Source organism: Cryptomeria japonica, chromosome 1, assembly GCF_030272615.1.
Source record: "Cryptomeria japonica chromosome 1, Sugi_1.0, whole genome shotgun sequence".
Classification (NCBI taxonomy): Eukaryota; Viridiplantae; Streptophyta; class Pinopsida; order Cupressales; family Cupressaceae; genus Cryptomeria; species Cryptomeria japonica.
In genome coordinates, this window is record NC_081405.1 from 268767574 (window position 1) to 268791261 (window position 23688).

The window sequence follows — 23688 nt, forward strand, 5'->3', positions numbered from 1 at the left end:
TAGAATCTCTGCAAAAAGCTCTGTTTTGTACCATAGATCTCTTTCTATCTATTGTTCTTAAACATCAATTGTCTCAACACTGGCCACATAGTCTTTCATTCCTACTGTGATCTGTATCATATCTTATCTCTGGAATTTTGTGTACTCTTTTATATCTTTTATGGGTTTCAACTCCTCTTGTCAATCAAGCATGTTTGTACTCTGCATTTATCTTTTTTCTCAACTACTCATTACCTTGCCGTCTCTCTCTCCTTATCCGTCCTCATTGCATCCAATTCCTTCTCTATGCTCTACATGACCGGAAGCATAATTTTTCATATCAATCAACCATATCTTTACTGTGCTTCTGCTTGCTTTCTTTTCACCATCTAGTGCTTTTCATTATCTGACTAACGCTATCATGTCTGTGTCTATCCATTCCTCTTTTTATCTTCTATTTTATGTGTTCATACCCCTTATTGCAAATTCGTCTTTGATCCTTATTGATAAGCTCTTACAATCCATCCCATCTCTTGGGATTCGAATCGATTGCAATTTCATCATCCTAGTTGACACCATGATTTGCCAACTGATCTACAACCTCATTTGCTTCTCTGTAAATATGTATCAATGTAAAGTTCCCGATGGTTGTCCAAATATCACCAAACTTCTTGTACCCACACTGCTAGTTTCCAACTTGGTGTGTCTTTTTTAGACACTGCTTGTATGCACAGTAATGAATCTCCTTCAATTTTAACGTTTTTGATATTTTTCTTCGTGCACATCCATAATCCTAAACTAATGCAAGCGCTTCCATTTCCGCTTCATTATTTGTAGCTTGACCAAGCATTTTGGATAATGCCCATATGCACCATCCATCATTATCCCTGATAATACACCTAGCACCTGCAAGTCCCTGATTTCCATTCACAGCTCCATCAAAATTAATCTTGAATCTTCCTGGTGTAGGACTTTTCCAGATGACCTCACTTTTGTCTTTCTTTTCCTTTGTTAATTTGGACCTTATAAACTTACCCCATTGTTTTTGTAGGTCTTCATCCCACCTTGTGAAAATTGTACCCAATTTGATCTTTCTTTCGAGCTGTGTTTTCTGCATAAATATCTCCTCGTGCATTTTTCTTGGAATATTCTTCTATTACTTTCTTTCCAAATGTGACATACAATCATGGATGGCACTGCTATCCATAAATCTGCCCGCAAAGTATCTTTCTTTCCTCTTGGCCAACTTGTCAGCCATTCTTCAAGATCACTTTGCCTTGCACCCTTCCATTTAATCACATTTTGTATCCAATTCCAGCACTTACTTGCATATGTGCACAACAGAAAATGATTTATCTTTTTCCTCCTTTGTATAAATCCTGTTTTCTATCACAAGGATTAATGCTGGTAATTGGGATAAATTAAAAAATATAAAAAAATATAGAATATTATTTGGCATTTGGAATATTGCTAACGATAAAGAACAAAACTGATTTTTGATAATTGCTAATAATATTTAAAATTCTAATTTTACTATCATAAGGAAATACTGGGAATGTGTTGATAACAATATTGTATGGATCAGATATGAGCAAAATACTTGTCATAGTAATTTATATCAGTTGTTCATGTAATTATTAGTTATATTTCTGATTTTTAATTGTTATAAATTAGATATGAACATGGTCGTTGGCATAGTGTTTAAATTCAAATCTTGAATTCAATTTTAGCATTTAAAATAAGTTATATTCTAAAAATATCAGTACCATAATTTATTTTTTGCATTCATAAATAAGTACTTTAGATATTATCATAGAAGATCAGCATTTGCATATTTTACTTTTAGTTGCATTTTCACAGAATAGTATTAAAAAAAATTGTGATTTAAGACCCTGATTTGGGGACATTGCAGTAGTATCAAAGCCTTAACCCTACCAGCCTATGAATCATAGCATTAATAAGTGAAAACGATGTGGGGAGGAGGCTTTACAAAGTAGGTTAAAAACTCAAGCATAAACCTTGTTTGCCCTCTCGGGTGAATAACTTAAGACATAAAGGACATAACGCAGAATAATGCCGTAAGTATCAGACAAGTGTAGCAGATGTTCTATTCATAATAAGTGTGTTTTACAAGTTACATTCCGGAGTATAAAAGGGTACCGAGGGGGTGCGAGCGCCAACCATCGCACCGCAACTTCCACCCCTCGGTTGCCAACTAACCAAAACAATTACACATAATTAACTAATGTTATTCCCGTGTACAATAATGCCACCAACAAACCTTAGTCAAAAGATGAACTACTTAGAATTTTGGAGTGTCATGCCCTCCTTGATCATCATATTTTTTCGCTAATCAATGAATATAACTTAAATGTAGCAATTAAATTATTGTTAATTAATGAAAATTTATTTATTAATTTAATATATTTAATTTGAATATGAAATAAATGTAACAATTATTATTAATTAATTAATATTTATTAATGAATGTTTATTTACTATGTAACCTCCCCGGCCTGAAAACACCCGTCCCAGTCTCGGGGACGTTTTGGGGACTTGGGGACGGCCTGGGGACATTACCCCCCGTCCCCAAATTGCCAAGAATTTAGAGGGGATGTCCCCGAAACGGGGGGACATCTGCCCTAGCTGTGGGGGACGTCCGTATGTCCCGAGGACAGTTGGGGATGGCTGGGACGTCCCCAATCTATCCCCGGGACGGCGAGACGTCCCCCACATCTAAGACTATTAAAAAATATTTAAAAAATAAAAAATGTCATATTTTCAAAAAAAAAAAAAAATTCTAATATGGGCTCCTATTAATTCAAATTGTTATTAAAAAATTTAAAAGGCAACATTAGTTAAATTTTAAATTTATTAAAATTTAATTCATATCAAACCTTTAAATTAATTCATATTATAAATAGAAAATATTAAATTGTTAAATTAATTGTTAAACATTTAAAAATTTAAAATTAATAAATAATAAATTATAAATAGGAAATCAAAATAATAAAATATTAATTCATTAGTACTATTTTGATTTTCATATCGTAATTGTTAATGAAACTATATGGCAGCAGTGTAGCCTTTGGGCATTTTGATATTTTGTATGTTATTTCTTTAATATCTATTATGATATGCATATTGACAATGTGAATGAATTGAAATTCTGAATTATGAATGCATAATTGCATATCGAGTATTGACAATGTTGTATGTTCAAAATTTACATTCTAAAATGTTTTCATAGTATCATACACATGCTATATCCATGTTTTCATATAAATATAATGTATATATGCATGCTTTATCCATGTTTTCATATGAACATTTAAGACTTTCCTATATATTTTAGATTTTCCCTATATATTATATAGCCATCCCCTTTGCCATCCCTCCGCCATCCCCAAATTTGGCAAAAAAAATTGTCATCCCGAAAACACGTCCCCTATCGTCCCTGTCCCGGAAACTCAAGGTAACATAGTTTATTTAATATTATTATTAATTAATTAATATTCATTAATTTATTAGTATCTGAAATTATTATTAATTGATCAATATTTATTAATATTATTATTAATTAATTAATATTCATTAATTTATTAATATCTGAAATTATTATTAATTGATCAATATTTATTAATATTATTATTAATTAATTTTTATTTTATTTTTTAAGATAAGTGCTATCATTTAAGGGGATAGCTCCCTATATTGCCTGAAATTATGGGAATTACATATGATTGTAGACAAAAAAGACCCACACATCTATCCCTCTATGCACATATACCCAACATTACATCAAAAAACCAAAAAGTTATCAGCCCACATTTATCCATATATACCCCACTACTATTCCGACACTACCCAGAGATTACACCTGCCCTCCGATGGCTTGATAGATTACAGCAGCAAATTCACCAATACCGATTGCATTGCAGGTGGAGTTCTCCGGAAGCCACCAATCATCCGACTCGGTTACCCTTCGAAAGGGTTCCAAGTTTCCATTAAATACCGGGCACCTAAAAATCTCCCACGCCTCTTCCCCGAAAGTCTTCAATCTCTCCCGCTCTTCCTTCCATACTTCTCTGCGGGCCATCTCACGAACAGTGTCACTGTCCACAGATTCCTCCTCTTCTGCATACTCCTCACTGTCTTCCCCTTCCTCATTGCCAACTTCATCACCCTCGCCATCATCCTCCAAGTCCGAGGGTTAGTTCTCAAACTAAAAGTATATCTTCAGATTGCTCACTTTGACTTCTTCCTCCATACTCAGAATGGCATCAGCAATTGTGTCTGCGATGAATGGTTTTATGAATCCTACTAATAGTTTAGCCACACGCTCCTTCGATTCAATGATATCCACCAGTGGCAGGAGAACGGCTTCCAACACCATAGCATCACACCAATGTCTATCATAATTTAGAGTGATGCCCACGAGCCCCCTCACAGAGTCATACACATACTCATCAGTGCAAAACAGGTTTCTCAACTGCACATTCAATGCATTCTCACAGTTTACACAACTGACCCTTCCAAAGTAAGCCATTGCCAAAAAAATTTCTCTGCAACACTCCCAAAACAGCCCTCGCACTTTCCTGTTTTGCCTTTGCCCAGTGAATTCGCCATATAAAGTTGTGATCTATGATGTCAATCAAGTGCATTTTGTCCATACCCTATTAGAATCTTTCTTTCTGCAAACATATCATTTTCGATGAGTAGCAATTTCTAGGCATCATGATGAACTACTCGAGTGCCATGTGTTCCTGCCGCCAAAGAGTCAATTTCCTGTTTGTAGCCTCCAATTCGTACTTCGCCAGTGTTTATCAGATTGCCACCACAATACCCTGGCAGCCGATAGGGACCAAAAGGTCGTAGACATGATATCCGATCCCCTGTCGAGGATATCTTCTGCAGTCCTTCAGGCATTGTCCTTTGATACCCTCTATTGCAGATGTCTAGCAAAAGTAAACAGGAACATCATATTCTCCCACCCCGAGGTTCGCAAGGTAATTAGCCACCTGATTCCCTTCTCTGTAGACATGCCCAATCTCATAGCTCCCAATTCTCCTCAGATGTTCTTTTATCATAGGGACCCATTTATTCAATTTCCAATTATGAAAACTTGGTCGACTAATCCCGTAATTTATGAGTCGCCCTCAATCATGATTCTAGAAATTCCCTGCCTGACACAAAGACGTGAACTTGCCTCTAGTGCACATATCTCGGCTTCATTGTTTGTGGCAACTCCAATGCCACCAAACAACCCATGAAGGATTTTACCCCGTTCATCCCGGATTATGGCTCCAATACCAGAAACCCCCGGGTTCCCCTTACTGGCACTGTCAAAATTTAATTTTGCCCAACTCCTCAGAGGAGTTGCCCATGTGATGGTACTTCTATCCTGGCACTCTACTGGGGTCGCATTTATCTATGGCTCTTTGAGGAACCATTTTTTCTCCATCTGTGCATCCCAATTAGTATATATCTTGGCACTTCCTATTGTTTTCTTCCCATTCATTACTTCTTCTATTGTTGTTTTGATCTTTTCCACCAACATGCCCTGTGATAATGATGTCTCCTTGAAAATCCTCCTGTTCCTTTCTTTCCAAATGTGCCATGTAATTAAGGAAGGTCCTATTAACCATATATCACCCTATTTTGTCTTCTGATTGTCTGGCCATGATAAAATGAATTCGAATAATCTTTCGTTTTTGACCGCCACCCAATTGATACTTTCAAGGAACCAGTTCCAACAAAACTCTGCAACCGGACACCAAAAAAAGTAGATGATTTGCTGACTCTTCCTCCGCACAGCACATCACACAACGACTAGGTCTGAGATGCCTATATTTTTGAGTCTGTCTCCAGTTAGAATTTTGTTATGCAATGCAATCCACAAGAAAGCCCCGGCTTTTGGGAGCACTTTACAATTCCAACACAATTTATGTGGCCAACTATTGATGGATCCTCTTTGTCTTTGGACTTCATACCCGAGTTTGACGCTGAACCTTCCGGATTTTGCTGCACACCACATTATGGTATCTTCTTCCATAGTCTCTGGAATTTTCCTATCTTTAATTGCTTTCCATAGTTGTTCACATAATGAGAGACTCCCAATGTCTACTTTCCTCCATATTCTTATTCCATTCTGATCTGCCTGCCTTTCCATGTAATCACACACATGCCGTCCTATACAATTCTCCACCATGTCCACCCATCCCTTATCTTCAAAAGCATCTGCTAATGCAGGAAACCCATCCTATGAGTCTCTCCAAAACAGCGCGGTGCAGCCATTCCCAATTTGCCATGAGATATGATCTATGATTATGTGTCTACTATCCCATATAAAATTCCAGGGTGCCGACCCCTTCTCCAAATTTCCCATTGTGAGGATTCTATTGGTGTTGTCTGTATCCAGATACTTCTTTTGGAATAGTCTGCACCACAACTTCTGAGGTTCCTTACACATTTTCCAAGCCAGCTTCGCCCCAAGGGCACAATTCTGCACTTCCATTTTTCTAAGACCAACACCCCCCTCTTCCTTGACAAGGCACAAAGTGTCCCAATTGATCAGTGGAATTTTCCTGTTGTCTTTTGCTCCAACCCGCACAAATTTCTTTAGTAAATTATTCAGATTTTTGCCAGCCGCAAACGACATTTTGAAACATGACATGCTATATATGGGTATTGCGGATAGAACTAACTTAATCATAGTGATTCGGCCAGCTTGAGTCAGCCACCTATTTTTCCAATTTTCCGCTTTGGCTTGACAAGATTTGGTTACATCTTCCCAAATTTGTGTTTGCCTGCTCCCTTTGTTAATCCGCACCCCAAAGTACTTGATTGGAAGCTCCACTATGTTTATGTCCAGAAGTTGTGCTATTCTGCCCTGCATTTGTTTGGTATTAAAAAAGAACAAATGTGGTTTCCCTCTGTTCATAACTTGTCCAGAAGCCAGAGTGTATTCCTCCAATGTGTTCCTAATGCCCAAAGCTTCCCGTACAGTGGCCTCACCGAAAATGATAGTGTCATCTACAAACTGTGAGTGTGTGATTGCCTCAAACTGATCATGAACTTTAATTCCTTTCCAAATGCCTTTGTGGTGCCTCCTTTTGATTAATCTCCCCAATACCTCAACCATAAGCACAAACAATGAAGGAGACAATGGATCTCCTTGTCGTAGGCCATTCGTGGCATCAAAGAACCCACTTACATTCCATTGATTAGTATTGAGAATTTAACAGTACTAATGCAAAATTTTATGCATTCAATCCATTTATCAGGGAACCCAAATTTGATAAGAACTTGGCACAAAACGCTCCAGATTACTTTATCATAAGCTTTAGCTACATCAAGTTTAACGATCATACCTCTTAGTCTTCCTTTATGCATTGAATGAATGACTTCCGACACCAATATTAAGCTGTCCGCGATTTCTCTATTTGGGGTAAACCCATTCTGGTTTTCTGAGATCAGCTTAGGGAGTACTTTCTTCAATCTTTCAGTCATAGCCTTAGAGATTATCTTGTAAATAGTATTGCACAAAGATATTGGCCTATAATCAGACATGGAAACGCAGTCTACCTTTTTGGGAATGAGGCAAATAATGGTATGATTCATTTCCTTAACAAACTTGTGTCTTTTCCGAAATTCTTCCACCACCGCCCATATATCTTTTCCCAATTATTATTAATTAATTAATATTCATTTATTTATTAATATTTGAAATTATTATTAATTGATTAATATTTATTAATGAATGATATTCATGAAATGTTTAATGAAATAAATTAATATTAATATTAAATAATAGTGGGCCCCAATTCCTCTAAGGGTCCCACGTAAGGGAGCAGTTCTTTGGAAAAGGGTCACCCCACTTTGAATGGTGGCGACTCTTCCTTGAGTCCACCGCTCCCCCCTTACTCATATAAAGCATCGTGGGGAAAATCAGCATGGGATGGGAGCATTACACACCACACGCATATAAAGTAGGAGAGGAGAATATGGGAGAAAGAGGAGGTCAGCATTTATGTTGACTGAGAAATTTACGGGTATGAATATAAGGGCTACTAATAATATTATTTGATGCTATTTAATAATGTTAATACAATTTAGCATTGTTAATACAATCAATACTATGAATACAATTTAAATATTGTTAATGCAATTTAATAAAATTAATAAGACAATTTAATATTGTTATTAATACAACCAATACAATCATTTATTAACAACCAATTTTAAATTCATGTAAGACATAAGAATATAAAAGAAATCTGAATGTATTACGATAACAAGAAAACATAAAGGGAAAACATAAGGAAAGACGTCAGCAGTCACTGCCTGAGAAATACGTATGGTATGAATATGGGAATATAAGATTGCTGTCAATACAATATGATATTATTAATGCAATAGGCTGCTATTAATATAATATTAATAGATTGCAATGATCTGATTCTTCATCTTTCTCTAGTACTTTCAAAGATAGGGAGTGTGTGGGGGAAAGGCAGAGTAAATCGGTCACATGGCGAAAATGTCCCAAGACAGGTAGGAAACCTTGAGGGAGCCACATGTAGACTGTGTCATGCGCCCTTGGCACAGTAAATCTTCCATCTTGTAAGGATTAGCAGAATAGGGAAGAGGACTCTCATGCAATCTAAGGGAAGTAAATCATACAGCAAACTAACAATCTATTCATCTTAATTGAAAATATTTTAATTTTTCATTATTGGCATAAGTATGCGTAATATTAGCTATTGATAGGTATGCGTAATATTAGCTATTGATAGGTATGCGTAATATTAGCTATGGTTGGATAATATGGAAAAAAGTCAATTTGCATAAAGGATGAGCTCCTATTCCTAAATCCTAAAACTATTGTTAGTTTATGTTTTTAGGGTGAATTTAGGAATGGGTCATCACATGGAGTGAGTGGAACATCACACGTCTATGGTAAAACAATCACATTCTCAAAGGATGCAACTTGCCATGATTCCATCAATGACTTCTTTGGGTTAAGCCCAAGATTTTGGAACATCTAGACAAAGATGTAAGTCTTGTAGTTATCGCTTGTGTTAGAGAAATTACAAGAATAACAACACCTAATTTTGTTACAATAACAACACAATTGTCAATGACGGAGATATTTGGCTGATTGTTGAAAGTTTTCAAGGTTTAGATGAGATCAAAATTCCTTAGGAAATGAGGTTCAGGATCCTTGAAATTGATGCAAAAGTAAGGTCATGTGTTGTGATGCTAGATCTTGAGTGTGATGAACTCATTCTTGAAATGTTTCAACATTTCTTTGCAACTGCCAATAAAAATCACGAAAAAAATGTACTAGCCTCAATGCAGGCAATTATGATATTGGCAATTTGGCTCTAAATGAAAGTGACAATATTTGTCAACAACTATTATCTATTTTATTGGCTGGTTTGAGAAAAAAGGAGTAGGAGATTTTATCAACTACACATACGGTAGCTAAAATGTTGTTAAATAGTGTGAAGAAAAGTTGAAGCCATATTTAACAATAAAAATATAAGATCATAGAAGAGATAGAAGAAAGGAGATGATGAAGAAAAAAGAGCAATTAAAACTACAGTTGCAAGAAATTGGGGAGTAGACCATAGAAGAGAAATTGTCATGCAAGTTGAAGGTAAGGAACTTTTACCAAAAGACAATGTTTTATTGACTTTTAACAACCGTCTATGTCAGCAAATATTGATGAAGTCAAAAAGGAAAAGGAATCACTTGTTGACTACGAAGAGCCCAAGATGGAAGAGGACACACCAATCCATGAGCCACCCATTGATCTTCCAAAAGGTGAGCCATTCCCACCTAAGTCTGAAAATCATGTTGCTACAATTTGCTGGGTGGAGAAAGAGTGGTTGAGGGAAACACTTCGAACAATAAAGATTACTGTTGCTCACAATTTTTGCAGTGAACTTGTATGAATGTAGTCTTATATATGCTCCAAAATTGAGCATACAATGTCATGATGATTATTTTAAATATTCCTTCAAACAATTTCAAAATGCAAACCAGATTGGTTGATTGCAAACTGTTTGACGATATGTACATGACAATTTTACTAATTTATGAGGGATTTATGACTTAAAATTTTAGTAGCAAAAACTTTAATGATTGGTACTCAGAAATCCTTCAAATCTGATTACCTGTAAAGTGTTTGATGAAATGTCTGCACATAATAACTGTTAAAAATTGCAATATTTTGGTATAAAAGATTTAGTCAGTATAGGGTAGTTTTTACAATCATTATCATTATCACCACTTGAGCTACCAAGAAATGAGGCCTAGTGAATTGGGGTAAAAAATCAAAATATGTAGCATTAAAAATAATTTATTTTGAGATTTTTTTCTTTCTGTGAATAGAAAGAGAAAATTTGCTCAAACATGTTCATATTGAAATATTTGTTTGCCCAATTACAAAAATCATAAATAGCCAGTCAATTTCACACGTAATGTCTATAGGATATGTTATTCAACAATACATATTTCATAATTTTGTGCCAAATCAATAAGTAATAAACAGTAGTTACTTCATTCATATTACCTTATATTCCATTGCCCAGAGAAGGAGATCGTCAATAATCAGCCGATTTACCATATAGTGTTCACTGGCAGTGTTATTTGCACATGCACTGTTCTCTATGAATCCATCTACATTTCTTCTCAGATAATAGCCAGGAACAACCTACAATATTTCCCCCATTAAATTAAAAATCACCAAATAGTCTAGATAATATTTTTTTTTATCCTTATACGAAAGCATGATAGGAGCTTTCTTTTAATAGTTCCATCCATACTTCTTCAAATAATAGGTTACAAACTTTCACAATAAATTTTACTTTAAGACAAGTGACAACAAGACAAAGCTAAATGGTTCGCTGTCCTCAATTCTACTGAAATGACTTCTTGAACTCTTATTGTAACAGACTAATAGCAAAAGATGTAGATGTTTATAAAAAAATAATAAACTTTTGAACAGCCACTCACAAGGCTCAGTTAGATTGTTTGGTTGGTTCAAAAGTAATCTCATAATTGTGAAGAAGCCCCACATAAGCGAGAGACTACATCACGTTGTCATGTACAGCTTATTAAATCCATCAAATAATGAAATATGTGGAAGTTAATTGGTTAAATGCATAGATTGGAGGAACCAAGACACCCCAAAAAAAACTTGTTTTGAGATAAGCCACAAAGAAAGGTATTAAAAGGTATGACAATTATTCCGAACACATCAGCAGGTTTATCTTCTCTTCTATTAGTAGCAGAACAGCATAATATGGGATTTAAAATTAACCATTTTCAGAGTCTTTAGGTATAACGACTTGGTCCAAAGGCTAGTGATTTGGTGGGAAACCTTCTAGATTGCCTCCATTACTTCAGAATGTATGTTTCAAGTTTTCAACTACTTTTCTATGTGTTCCATTCTGTTGCAGTCAGTTGAAGGCCATGTGTACATACTGTGATGATTATGATGCATTTATGAGGCTGTCATACTGCACTTATAGTTAACTGTTATTTTAACTTCTACTCATGATACAATGACTCTGTCATAACCCCTCTTTGGACATTGGATTAAATAAATACGATAATTAAAACATTTATTAATTAACATTTAATAATATTGGAAAATCGTCTCATTTATGAGACTTCACGATTTTCCTTTAATATATGATTATTAATATTTATTATTTGTTATGAGTATTATTTATTATTATTGTTTTGTTTTAATGTAACGTTCATATTTCAATTATTACTATTATATTAACCATTAAAGAAGTTTTACCATTAAAACATAAAATAGATATATTGAATATATTACACAATACATATAGAGCCGATGAAAGCAAACTATAATCTTGATTCATGAATTCGCATGATCGCTGATCTTAATAATATGGTCGATGCAATATTCAAGTGGAACTACAAGTGCTAACAAAGGTGTTGCAGTCAGAAAAGCATGGTTAGAGCTAATGTGCATTGTTGCCACCTCCGTGGTCATGTTCTACATGGAATTTCGATGACCAATATCTTGTTGAGTCGTAAGGATGGCATAAATAATGTCAAGTAAATACGTTGATTACAAACAGTGATTGTATTTACACAAGAAGCAATTAAACAAATACGATTTGCACAAATAACAAACATTAGTGGGAAAGCTGCGATTAGAACATCAAGCCGATTATGGAGAGCTATGATTAAGTAAAGTATTGTGTCCATTCCTAAGCAACGGCTGCAACCATTCAATTTGCATCCTCTTGAAACATATTAAAGAGACACCAACCTCATTCTAGGGGGGGAAAAAGGAGGAGTATCATTACGACATTCATTGATTGCCTTGAATATCACAAAGACATTACATCGATCGGTAGATGCCATGCCACAAAGAAGTTACCTTCCATAAACCGACGGACTGGTTGGGAATAATCATTAACAAACAAGTCTCTATCCAGCGATCATCATGAAGAAATAACAATTAATTGTTCACTAAGGACCATTGGTCTTAATCAAGGAAGAAGTTACCATAATAACATGAGGAGGTGTGATTAAGGGAATCAGTTTTATTTTCTTATTTCTCATATGGATTGGATTGCTCCAGTTGGGCATTTGACCAAGTATCAATAAACAAGTGGGAAGTAAAGGAGAAGCAAGTCGCAGGTTTGATTACCACCATTGTAGAAGGGAGCACGGAAAGGAATAGTGGCAGGGAAAGGTGGTAGCAAAGGACGCAGATTGTGGATTTGGGGACATTACAGACTCCCAAATCAGGACAAACATGCACAATGAATTATCTTAAACAATACAAATTTTTCTCAATATATAAAGCTATTATATTTATCCTATAGTTACATAAACTTCTGTTATAGAAGAATGACAAGTACATGATGCACAGTCAATGCATTGATATGTTGGCATGGTTAGTTACAAAGACTACACTATAACTGAAACTGTAAAAATTGAGTATGACAGAATGATGATTATCTGTGAATGATGAGATGTGATAATGTGTAATACATCCATATGTGATAGGTGGGGTTTTATTGCGGAAGCATGTTGATCACATTGACATTCGTAACCAGTGAGTCTGTGGTACCTTATGAGGCAACCCATATTATGACTACTGTTTTGATCTATGCGTCTCAACTAAGAGCAATATTCTATCTCCTTTGGGGTTGTACCTTGTAGCTGCCCCCTTTTCTATGCTCCAAGAACACCCTAGATGTCAAAAACTTTGATGATTTGGATTGAAATGATGGCCCTTTTGAATGCATGCAAGATAATAGATATTTGTAAGTCAAAAGACATTTGGACAGCAGATTAACTCCAGTAAAAGAATCTGAAGAAAGCTTCAGACCACTAGGAATGAAGCATGGTACTAGAGTGCACAACAAATCTCTTTGCTCTTAGGCACCCCACTGAAAACATAAGGTTTGTGAAGGTGTAAAATGAGCCACATTCTTTGCGAATTCCATGATAGTAAAATGACATAGGCCATTGTCCAACAAATTGTTGACTATCCTCTTAAACTTCTTCACTAGAAAGTTTGAAATGATCCATTCCACTTTCACTTAATCACACGCAAGTTCACAAGTTTACAAAGAATTGGATTACTGTGTTGCCCTAGCGTTGAATAGGATTTCACCCATATGGTAGTTGCATTATTGATGTTTCCCTTTTGCCACTTTTTTGGGGGCACAAAATGAGCAATAATCATATATACTTTGAATGGATCTTTTGAATCATATCATATAATTTTACTTTGAAAAAAATCTTACAAGTAGTCCACAACTAAGAAAGGTACTTGATGATAAAAAAAGCATATAATATGTGAAACCACTAAAAATTTCATAAATAAGAGTTTATAAAAAAGAAGAGGAGGTTACAGGTAAAACCTTGTCAAGGACAGACCCTTTGTCATTTGGTCCACTTGCATGTAAATGGTTGTAAACAGTATCCAATACAACCCTTAGACCAATACGATTTAAGGCCTGCAATAAGACAAGTATGTCAGAATACAAGATCCATGGACAAATCTATTTCAGTTCAAGATATATAATATTAAACGGTTTGGTATTATATTATTAGCAGAAACTTGCTCTACTGTGGCAGGTTCTATTTTATCCAGTCACACACCTGCACCATTTTTCTAAACTCCAATGTACGACATGAACCATTTGGATTTGTTGCATAACTTCCTTTTGGTACACCCCAAAGGACAGGATCATAACTGCAATATACAAACAAGGAAAATTTGGTTGTCATGTGCAACAAAATGCAAAACTTTGTGTTCACTTTACATTCCAAAGGGATGACACACATACCCCCAATTGAAGCCATCTTCATTTTGAATACTGACAATTTGAGCTTGTTGTTCTTCTGAATCTGGTGGCAGTGATGCCAACGTGTCCTCATCTAAGGTAATGAAAGTAAAACAATAAATATAATGTATACTTCAAATTATAAGTGAGCTTGTTAGAGATATACCAATTTTTCTTCAAAAAGTACATTTGAGCTGATGGACTTTATGAAGACTAAATCTATTCAAGGTCTTAGAAGAAAACAAAAAAAACCTTTCACTTATGATAAGGATTACTTAGGGATGCCATTGTTAAAACTAGGCCAAGTTCAGCAATTTATCCTTTCAAATATTCATTGTTTAGGTTCCTTATGCAACATGTACATTGCAAAGAGAGGGTACATAGGCTCAAATCTCAACCAAAGCATACATACACGGATTAATCATTCACCATTACCATTTTCTTGAAGCACCACTTTTGTAGTGACAATCTGTCAACAGATACTCAAGCAGCAAGATAATACCTTTTAAGGGGTAACAAATTGGCATTTTTTAGTAGGTTACCCTACAATTTTAGGTAGCAGGCCTCTATCAAAACAGTCTACCTTTGTAGAATTAAGCATCATGGACTAGTAAGAATGTACTTCATGGGATGCCACTTCTCAAAATGGTTCTTTTATCCTTTTCTTAGTCATACCACAATAGCATTTACTCAAGAATTTTTAATAAAGACAAACTAAAGACTATTATGAATTAACCATTAATGTGGTGGACTAATTTTCCTTAATGAAGTTTCCTAGGTAACCACTATTAAAGTATGACTAAGCATAGGATAAAGAAGCCATCTTCATGAATGACATTACATGAAGCACACCTCTACAAGTCCACTGTGCTAACCCAAAAAATATAGGTCATTGAAGCTGTTTACCTTACTTTAAAGGGGTGATGAGTTGCATTTTTTTTATTAAGTTACCTTACTATTGGGGTGGAAAGGATAATTTCAATACGGACATAAGAAGAAAATATACATTGAGAAAAGATAATAAACAATTTGGAACCCATAAAAATGTGTCTTTTGCTATGATACACAAGGATGCATCCCCTATCATTTTGCAAGTGTTCCCATAACAAGGATATTTTGAGGTTGTAGGGACACCTCAAAAACATCACCTTATTATCCCCTAAACCTCAAATTTAATTGGAAATGTCCTAGAAATGTTTCAAAAATTTGGGGATGGCTCGGAACGCCAATGACATCCCTCGACCATCCAAACAACAATCAAGCATCCCCACTTAAAAACAATCAAAAAAAATTTTAAAATTTTCTAATAAACAATTTTCATTTTTTTATTTCAACCATACTATTATAGTATGATACTAATATTAAATAACACAACAATCAAGTTGAGAAAAATGGCATGCACCTTGAAGTTCTATGCGGTCTAAAAGGATTTAATTTGGGCTTGGTGGCAAGGGCTTCGCCCCTCAAATCTGCCCTGTATTTGACAGGCAGTATTCCAGGGGTACTACACCTCCACCCCACAAGAGGCACTACCCACAAACCCCCACAAGGGGTCCTACTTGTTGTGACCTTTTCACACATCACCCCATTGCAAACAAGGACCCCCTCTTTCCTGCCTTCGCATCTTGTTAGTTTAGGGTTTTGGTAGTGGACAGCAATTTTGTGCTTTTGGTGCCTGAGTCTCGAGTTTTGAAGTGTGATCATGCCTAGTGCTATTAGGGTTTTCGAGTTTTGAATAGGATCAAGTGCGTGTAAAATGTAAGATGTCTAGGTGATCCTAATTTTGTCTAAGTGTAGAATTTTGAGCATGATTGAGTTTAATGTGTCCAAGTCGAAGATATTTTCATGCCTAAGCAACAAGAGGTCCTATAGGGGTTATTTTCTTGCTCCTAGGAGGTAATTCAAAGTCGAATTTGCACTTAATCCTGATGGAATCCCTATTTTCTCACTCAAATTTTGATAAATTTAGATAAGTCCTGATGTGTTATAATGAAATTTGAAGTGTCCAGATGTTTTTGAGTGGAGAAATCATTGAATTCCCGATGAAGATCTATGTTTTAGTGGTCTAAAGGTCAAAATCCTGATGGGAGGTGCATTTCCCCCCCACATTTCCAATGACACATGATTTTCCCCCATTCAAAATCCTAATGGGAGATGAATTCCCCCCACATTTCCGATGGACCCTGTTTTTCCCCCATTCAAGTTCATGATGGAGGACGATTTTCCACCAGGATGGTAAAATTTTGATTGCGGGAAATTATCCTAATGACCCACAACTTTCCCCTAGAATGCAGATGATTTTGATGCGGATGAAATTCCTTATCCTCATGAAGATCAATTTTCCCCAAGACAATTTGTGAATAAAATTTGATGGATTTTTATGCAGATGATTGTCCTGATGGATGGCGAATTTCCCCAAGTGTGATGTTTGGTGAATTTTTTATCTGGATTTTCCAGATAGGGAACGATTTTCTCCCAAGGTGAATTTTTGGTCTTAATGAATAAAAGGGTCTAGATGAAGATCGATTTTCCCCAAGCGCTATAAAGAGGTTTAATGATGATTTTTATCTGGATTTTTATCTAGATATGGGGCGATTTTCCCCCAAGTTGCCAAATTTGGTGAAAGTTAAGTAAATTTAATGCAAGTGGACCCCAAATTTAATTGCTTTTGCATTTGACAACGATTATTTAATTATCAAAAACAATTATTAATGATCTGCAATGATTATTATTTTTCTAGATGCAAATCAATTTTCCCAGGCAGGCTATAAAGGCAATGTTTTATCCTACGTTGCTTGTGTGGTGAAAACCAAGGTAAAAACATGTTTAAAAAGAGCCCAAACAGCAATATAATATTATTGTATTTGCTGATGTGATTGATTGAAGGTGGCTAAGTGGCTGATTGGAGAAATTTTTCCAGCTAGGCGATTTTATTGTGTCCATTAGACACCATTTGTGAGCTGAAAGTGTAAGTTTGAAGGTGATTTCTGCCCAATCAGACCTGGGCGCCATTTTTCGGGGCCATTGCAGCAAGCTTTGGTGGCTATTTGTGCCACATTGGAGGAATTTGGGAAGTGGCGCCACCTTTGGAGAAGCCACGATTTTGTTAGAGAGACCACGATTTTGATATTTGGTGCATACTTCAGACTTTGGGGTGGTTCTGGGCAACATTGTGAGCTCCATTGATGGTAGAGGGCTGTCATTTTATTCAGATCAGAGGTGGGCACCATTGCCGGAAGTTATCTTGACCCCATGGTTGGCTGGAAACTCTATTTTCAATTTTTCAGACTTGATTCTTCATTCCCAGCCAACTCTCACTTAGGCAATTTTACTTGGGGATCATTTTGGGACCATTTTAGGGAGGTTTGGAGGCATTTTCTGAGTACACCATTGTTGGTGTAAGGTCTGCAACTTCATCTCCAGATTGTCTTCAAACCAATTCATCATTTCCAGCGACCCTTACACCTGGGCAATTTCATTAAAGAAACACTTTTGAGACAATTTTAGGTCATTTTTTGCGTGTGCTATCATTCCTTGAGGTGCTGGTAAGGTCTAAAACTTTATTTTCAGACCTACCTTCAGACTGATCTATTTTTACCAGCCCTTTATTCTTGCCCAGATTTGATCATTTTGACATTGGAGAGGTAAATTTCCATCAAACATGAGCATTTTGCATGGCTGAAAGCTCGTTAAGTGACTGATTTATGAATGTTGCAGGTTGTCTTCAGACATTGGGCAGCCATTATTGAGTTTGGAAGGGTGTCTTCAGACATCTAAGAGTGCAAAATCAGACTTTTTACACCCTTTCAAAGCATTTCCAGATTTTGGTATACTCTTTTAACTTCATTTTCGATAAATTTTCTGAGTATACAAAGTGTCTTCAGACTTAATTTTTATATCAGACCTCATTTAAGTCTGAAAATGAGGATTTTATGAGGGTTTTAGACCAGTGTTACAAGACTCTACGAGTCTTGGAGTCCAGAGGCGGGTCACCCTTGCCGAGGCCCATGGCCTCTGGACTCGGACTCCACCGAGTCTGGCCGAGTTTTGGCAGACTCGCCGAGTCTGTCAAACTCGGCAAACTCGCTGAGTCCTGTGGGTCAGACTCTATCGTGCAGGCAGAAAATAATAAGGTAAAAAAAAATGACATTAGTTTTAAATGTAAAGAAGGGTTAATATCTTTTTGTTCCCCACCCTAAATAGTCAATTTTGTTGTTTGCAAACACATCTCCTATCACTTTAGATGAGGTTGATCTGCATGGAGAGTGGAACACTGAGCTTGATGATCCTGTCTTCAGTGATGAAGACTTAGAGTGGGTTGGTCAGGTGGATCGAGAGGCAGAGGTAGTGGCGATGGCAGAGGAGAAGGCTAGAGCACGAGGAGACCCATTGGAGGACCTCGAGGATGATGTGGATGAGGATATGGATGTCACTGAGCGTGAACCTGAGTCTCAGACACAGGCAAAGATCATGACTACAGAACGTTTGAGGACCTATCTTAGGCACACACGTAGGATAGTTGCGGGGTCGACTAATATTGGCTCCTCTGAGCCTTAGACTTCTAGCTTTTATGTTGAACTTGATATATGTTTTGAACTTTTGATGACATGGATTTCATATTCCATGAATTTTGTATGACATTTTACACTATCTATATTTCTAATGTGTTATTTAGTTTAGCTTATTTCCTTCAGCACAAGCCTAAAATTTGCATTTATACTTATGTGATCAATGTAAACTTGTATATGTGCTTCTATTTGATGAGATTATTGAGTCTTTAATGTTTATTTATTAAAAAATGTATGAAAGAAGTTTAAAATCGTTAAAAATATTTGAATTTCTTGGTCTGTTCAGTTTGCCGAGTCTCGGCTGAGTCTGGGCATCGAGTCCAAGTTTGAGTCAAAAATCAGCTTGCCAAGTCTGAGACGAGTACGAGGCTTGTAACTACGTTTTAGACCCTATTCATGTCAATTTCATTCTATTTTCGGAAATTGTAAAGCAGCGAGGAAAGCATCAAAGATAGAGGAGATAGAATTTCTGATTTTCATTCCTAAATTTGTCTAGATTACACAAAAGGAGAACTTATTCAATTCTGAAAATAGGTTGTTTCGATAATTTTTCAAGTTATTGACTTCGAGTTTCATACAGGTGCCATGTCTCAATCCGGGATTGGAATTCCAAAGGAGCAGTTGAAGATAGTTCAAGAACAATTTTATCTAGATTCCAAATTGTCCTCCTGATGGAAAGGAATCACAGACACGAACATGGAGTACCTGAATATGGAGCAGATGCAACAAAGGATGTTCGGACTGAAGAACTAGCTTCCTTCTCCTACATATGCAAATATCATGAAGAGTGGCATTTACCAGGCCATTGGATCTCCTCAATCCATACAATGTAGCGAGTTTATTCTAGAATGCGCAAGACATTATGATCCTCTCTCCAGGATGATCGGGACTCCCAAAGGGATAATTATTGCCTACCTTGTTGAGGATGCAGTTACTGAAGTGTTTAGAATTCCTCGTAGTGCAGATATGAAGGAAAGAACAAAGGATGAATATGAAGCAAATATAAATTGAAGGCGGATGCATGCAAGACTATTGTGAACAAGGAGTGGATGATTGAGCCAAGGCCTCATCATTCCAAGGTGCTAAAGACATTCATGTGCATAGATTTCAAAGAGAAATATAGTGATTTGGTATTCCTACTCAAACGAGTGATGGGGATGCCACAGGGTGCCTTGTTCGAAGGATGGATGTTCTATTTTATCCAAGATTGTATAAGAGGAATGATGATCAATTGGGCGAAGATTATCAGTGATAATCTGGATTTTCAATTAAGGAATGTGGAGAAGACTAAGTCATTCAGCATGACTTCTTAACTTGTGTATATACTTGCAAGATTTGTCACATACAAGGGATTGATATGCAAAGATGAAATCAGGAATGGACCAAGACAGTATAGAAGTTATGAATGTTATCCACAACTTGATATGCATAGAATTGAAGATTATAGGAGGGTGAATGATGCTTTCACCATGTATATTACAAGGATGTTGCAAGGCGGAATCCACAAGAGGTTGTCCAAGGTGACAACAGAATTATTTGAACAATATGGATCGTGGTACGTACAGTTTCCCACCTTCACATACCTAAGGATTCAGGGATTTAGATCCGAACCATACAAGCTTCCTAGATATCCTACAGACAAAATGATCCTACTTGAGGTGGTGAGACAACTTCTAGAATTCAATTTCATCCAGAAGGAGAAGCATAGAACAGGGATGACTTTTTCAATTGCTATAGGAAAAACTTTGGAAGTGTGTCACACTGCAGCAGCTAGTACAGTGATTGATGAGATTGCATTCTATCGCCTTGGAACTTACAAGAGCATAGACAAATTTGATCCGCATAAAAATGTTGAAAGGGTCAGAGGAGAAAGATTCATACACAAGGTTGACATTGAGGATGTGGTCCAGGATGTTTGTAGATTTCATAAGGAAATGTGAACTCTTTCTCATTCTGGATCAAATTGTGGATGATAGTGATCATACTCATCCGCAATATGAGAATGAAATGAAGAAATTTATCCTTTTGCCTAATTGGTCACAGCCGAAAGTAACAGATTTGAATGTACTTATGAGACATGTCATCGATTTCTTGAGAGAGTGGGTAGACAAGCAAATGAACAGATTGATAGATATGGGTATTGTCTTCACTTATGAGAAAATGAAACAAGAGGAGTCCTCTCTTGAAGATGATCAAAGAACAATCAATGATGTCAGTGATGTGACAATTCATGCAGATGAGGAGAGTCAAGCTCCTAAGCGAAGGAAGAGTGTTCCTGGAGAATCCAAGACAAAGGGGAAGGAGATAGTTGGTCAGGAGAAAAAGAAGAAGCATAACCTAGCACTCCTTTGTCTCCCCTTAGTTCCCCATCAGTGAAGGAGGTAGATGTGTCGGAAACGAACAAGGTATTTGAACAATGCTCCAACACAGTTTTTTTGCCAGAGAATATTCAGCAGCTACATGCTACGACAACATCAGCATTGTGGCATGAAGATGATAAGTAGTCGGGATCTCCCACTGTCCAGTTGGAGGTTAGTTTGAGCAATAATGTTTATGATTTGACCAAGGACAATGATGATGATGTTATTTCAACATTAAGGGGAATTGATCGGGAAATGTGTCTTGACAATGGTATGGAAATGTCCACCATTCCTGATTGCTTGCTGCGAAGCATGGAGAAAAGTAAGAAGATTGGTAGAGACACAGCCTATCGATGACATTTGTGACTACTTACCAAGGAGTAATAAGGATAAAGCACCTAAGAAGGCTAAGATACTTTCCAATATAGCAAGAGATGAGATAGGAATGTGGATTGCACAGGTGGTTGTCCCAATTAGTGACGTGACTAGAGATGCGGCTACTCCTATGGATTTCCAAATCACTTCGATTGCCCTTGGACGAACTACAAAAGAACGGGAATTCCAGGAACTTGGTGATACAATCAGGGTAATCAATGCAAGGTTGGATGGGGAGATAGAAAAGAAGAATATGTATCAGGAAGAGAATATCAAGCTTAAGGAGTATATTGCAAGGATGAGGCATGAAGATCCCATCTTTGTCTCGCCTATTGCAATTGACTGTGGACTTCATTTTGATCATGAAGCAGCAAGGAATACACATGCAGAGTTGGGTAAATGGATTGAAGAAGTGACTGAACAAGCAAATGATTTCCTTACTTAGTTTGTCCAGACATTCAACAAGACATCAATGCTTACATTCAGGATGCAAGATTTGGAGGGAGTTTGTGAGGACTTCTAGCCTATACAAGAGAAGACCATTCCCCACCTCAGAGTGTTGAAGAAAATTTTGATGTCCACGTTGGTCTAGGAGAGAGTTGTGCATGAGGGAGATAGATATGATTTCCATGGTTGGTATTGTTCATTGGCCATGCGGAAATCGACTTATAAGCATGCACAAAGAGATTGTGCAGAATGGAAGGATTAATTCAAGAGATACAATCAAAGAACCTTACATCAATTGAATAATTGTTAGGGGTAGATGTTAGTGCTTCCAGCAGTCTACACTTAGAAGAATTGAGAGATAAGATGAAGTTCATGTACTTCAGCCAGTTAAATTCTTTAAAGAAGAATCAAATTGATGATTTAGTTTCCCTGCTGATCCATGTCCATAATTCGCAGAAGCTTATGCTAGATTGGGAGAATACTTTGGATGCCTGTTCCGATGCGTTGGATGTGATTGATGCACAACCCAACATTACCATGGAGGATTTAGATTCAGTATTGGCTAGATTCCCGAAATATGCTGTGAGAGAGAGGAATGTAGGTCGGAATCATCTAAAAGATTCCATACTTGATGACTAAGCATCATTCCATTGGTTCAAATGTTGGTGGCTCTCTTTTTGATGTAAATCCTAATTAGGGCAACTTTAGGGTTGTGTTGGCATAATCTTGGCCCTTGATTTTGAATGAATCTTGGCCATTCGTTTCTTTTGAGTCTCTATATAAACTCCATTGCCTCTCATTTGTAAGAGAGAGATTTTTGAAAATTGTCATCTACATGCTACATATTTGAATCTAAATCATTGAAGTTTGGCATTGATTTTGTTAAAGTGTTGTATGCATTTGTGGTTCTCATTGCCTCCAAGTTAGATTAGAATTTTAGATTGGAATTTATTTCAAGTATTTTAGATTGAATGAAGGAATTTGTGTGGAATCCATTTAATTCATACCACTAGCCTCTTGTTGATTGTAAATGTGCCTTGCGTAGTCAACTGGAATGTTATGCAAACTTAACTTTAATTGTTATACGTCCATTGATTATGCATTGCTTTGATGGTATCAATGTTTGATGGTAATGATTTGAACATCTATGAAATATACCTTAGATGATTGCACTAAGCTTGTGTCAAATTGTTCATTTGATGGTGAGACCTTGCCTAGTAGGATTCCATTTGAGTCATTCACCCTTTTCTTACATTCTAGGAATTCCTAAACCCTATTCCTTTTGTCCTTTTTTTCAAAAAATCCTTGTTAGATTAGATCAAGAGCTTAATTGCAAAATCTTAAGTCATCGACATACCTACTCCAATTCCAAATCTATGAAAGATTCCCAAATTGAACAATTACATAAGTCCCCAAGTGAAAACAGCATTATCACATCAAGCCATTGAGTTACCCATATGTCAAGAACTAACTATAGATACCTTGGAATTGTCTTAGTTGATCAGATATTTAGCATCTGAGGTGATTTTGTTCAAGAGAGGGTAAAATACTTTGGTATTTTATTTTGTGTTCGTATGTACATGAAACACACATCAACACTACCCCTTG

At 36.4% G+C, this 23688-nt stretch overlaps 1 protein-coding gene across 4 annotated transcripts in view; it reads right to left on the reverse strand.

The window, feature by feature from the left end:
- Positions 1-23688, reverse strand: part of LOC131075735 (pullulanase 1, chloroplastic) — a 356768-nt gene that overhangs the window by 277995 nt on the left and 55085 nt on the right. For all 4 annotated transcript variants that reach the window (XR_009113252.1, XM_058012612.1, XM_058012613.2 and 1 more), the window contains 4 exons: positions 14334-14424; positions 14146-14239; positions 13905-14000; positions 10559-10699 (listed from right to left, as the gene is read on the reverse strand). Coding sequence is in view for 3 of the 4 variants with exons in the window: in XM_058012612.1 (XP_057868595.1) it covers positions 10559-10699; positions 13905-14000; positions 14146-14239; positions 14334-14424 (422 nt within the window). In the remaining variant the exon portion in view is untranslated. The remainder of the gene's footprint in view (positions 1-10558; positions 10700-13904; positions 14001-14145; positions 14240-14333; positions 14425-23688) is intronic.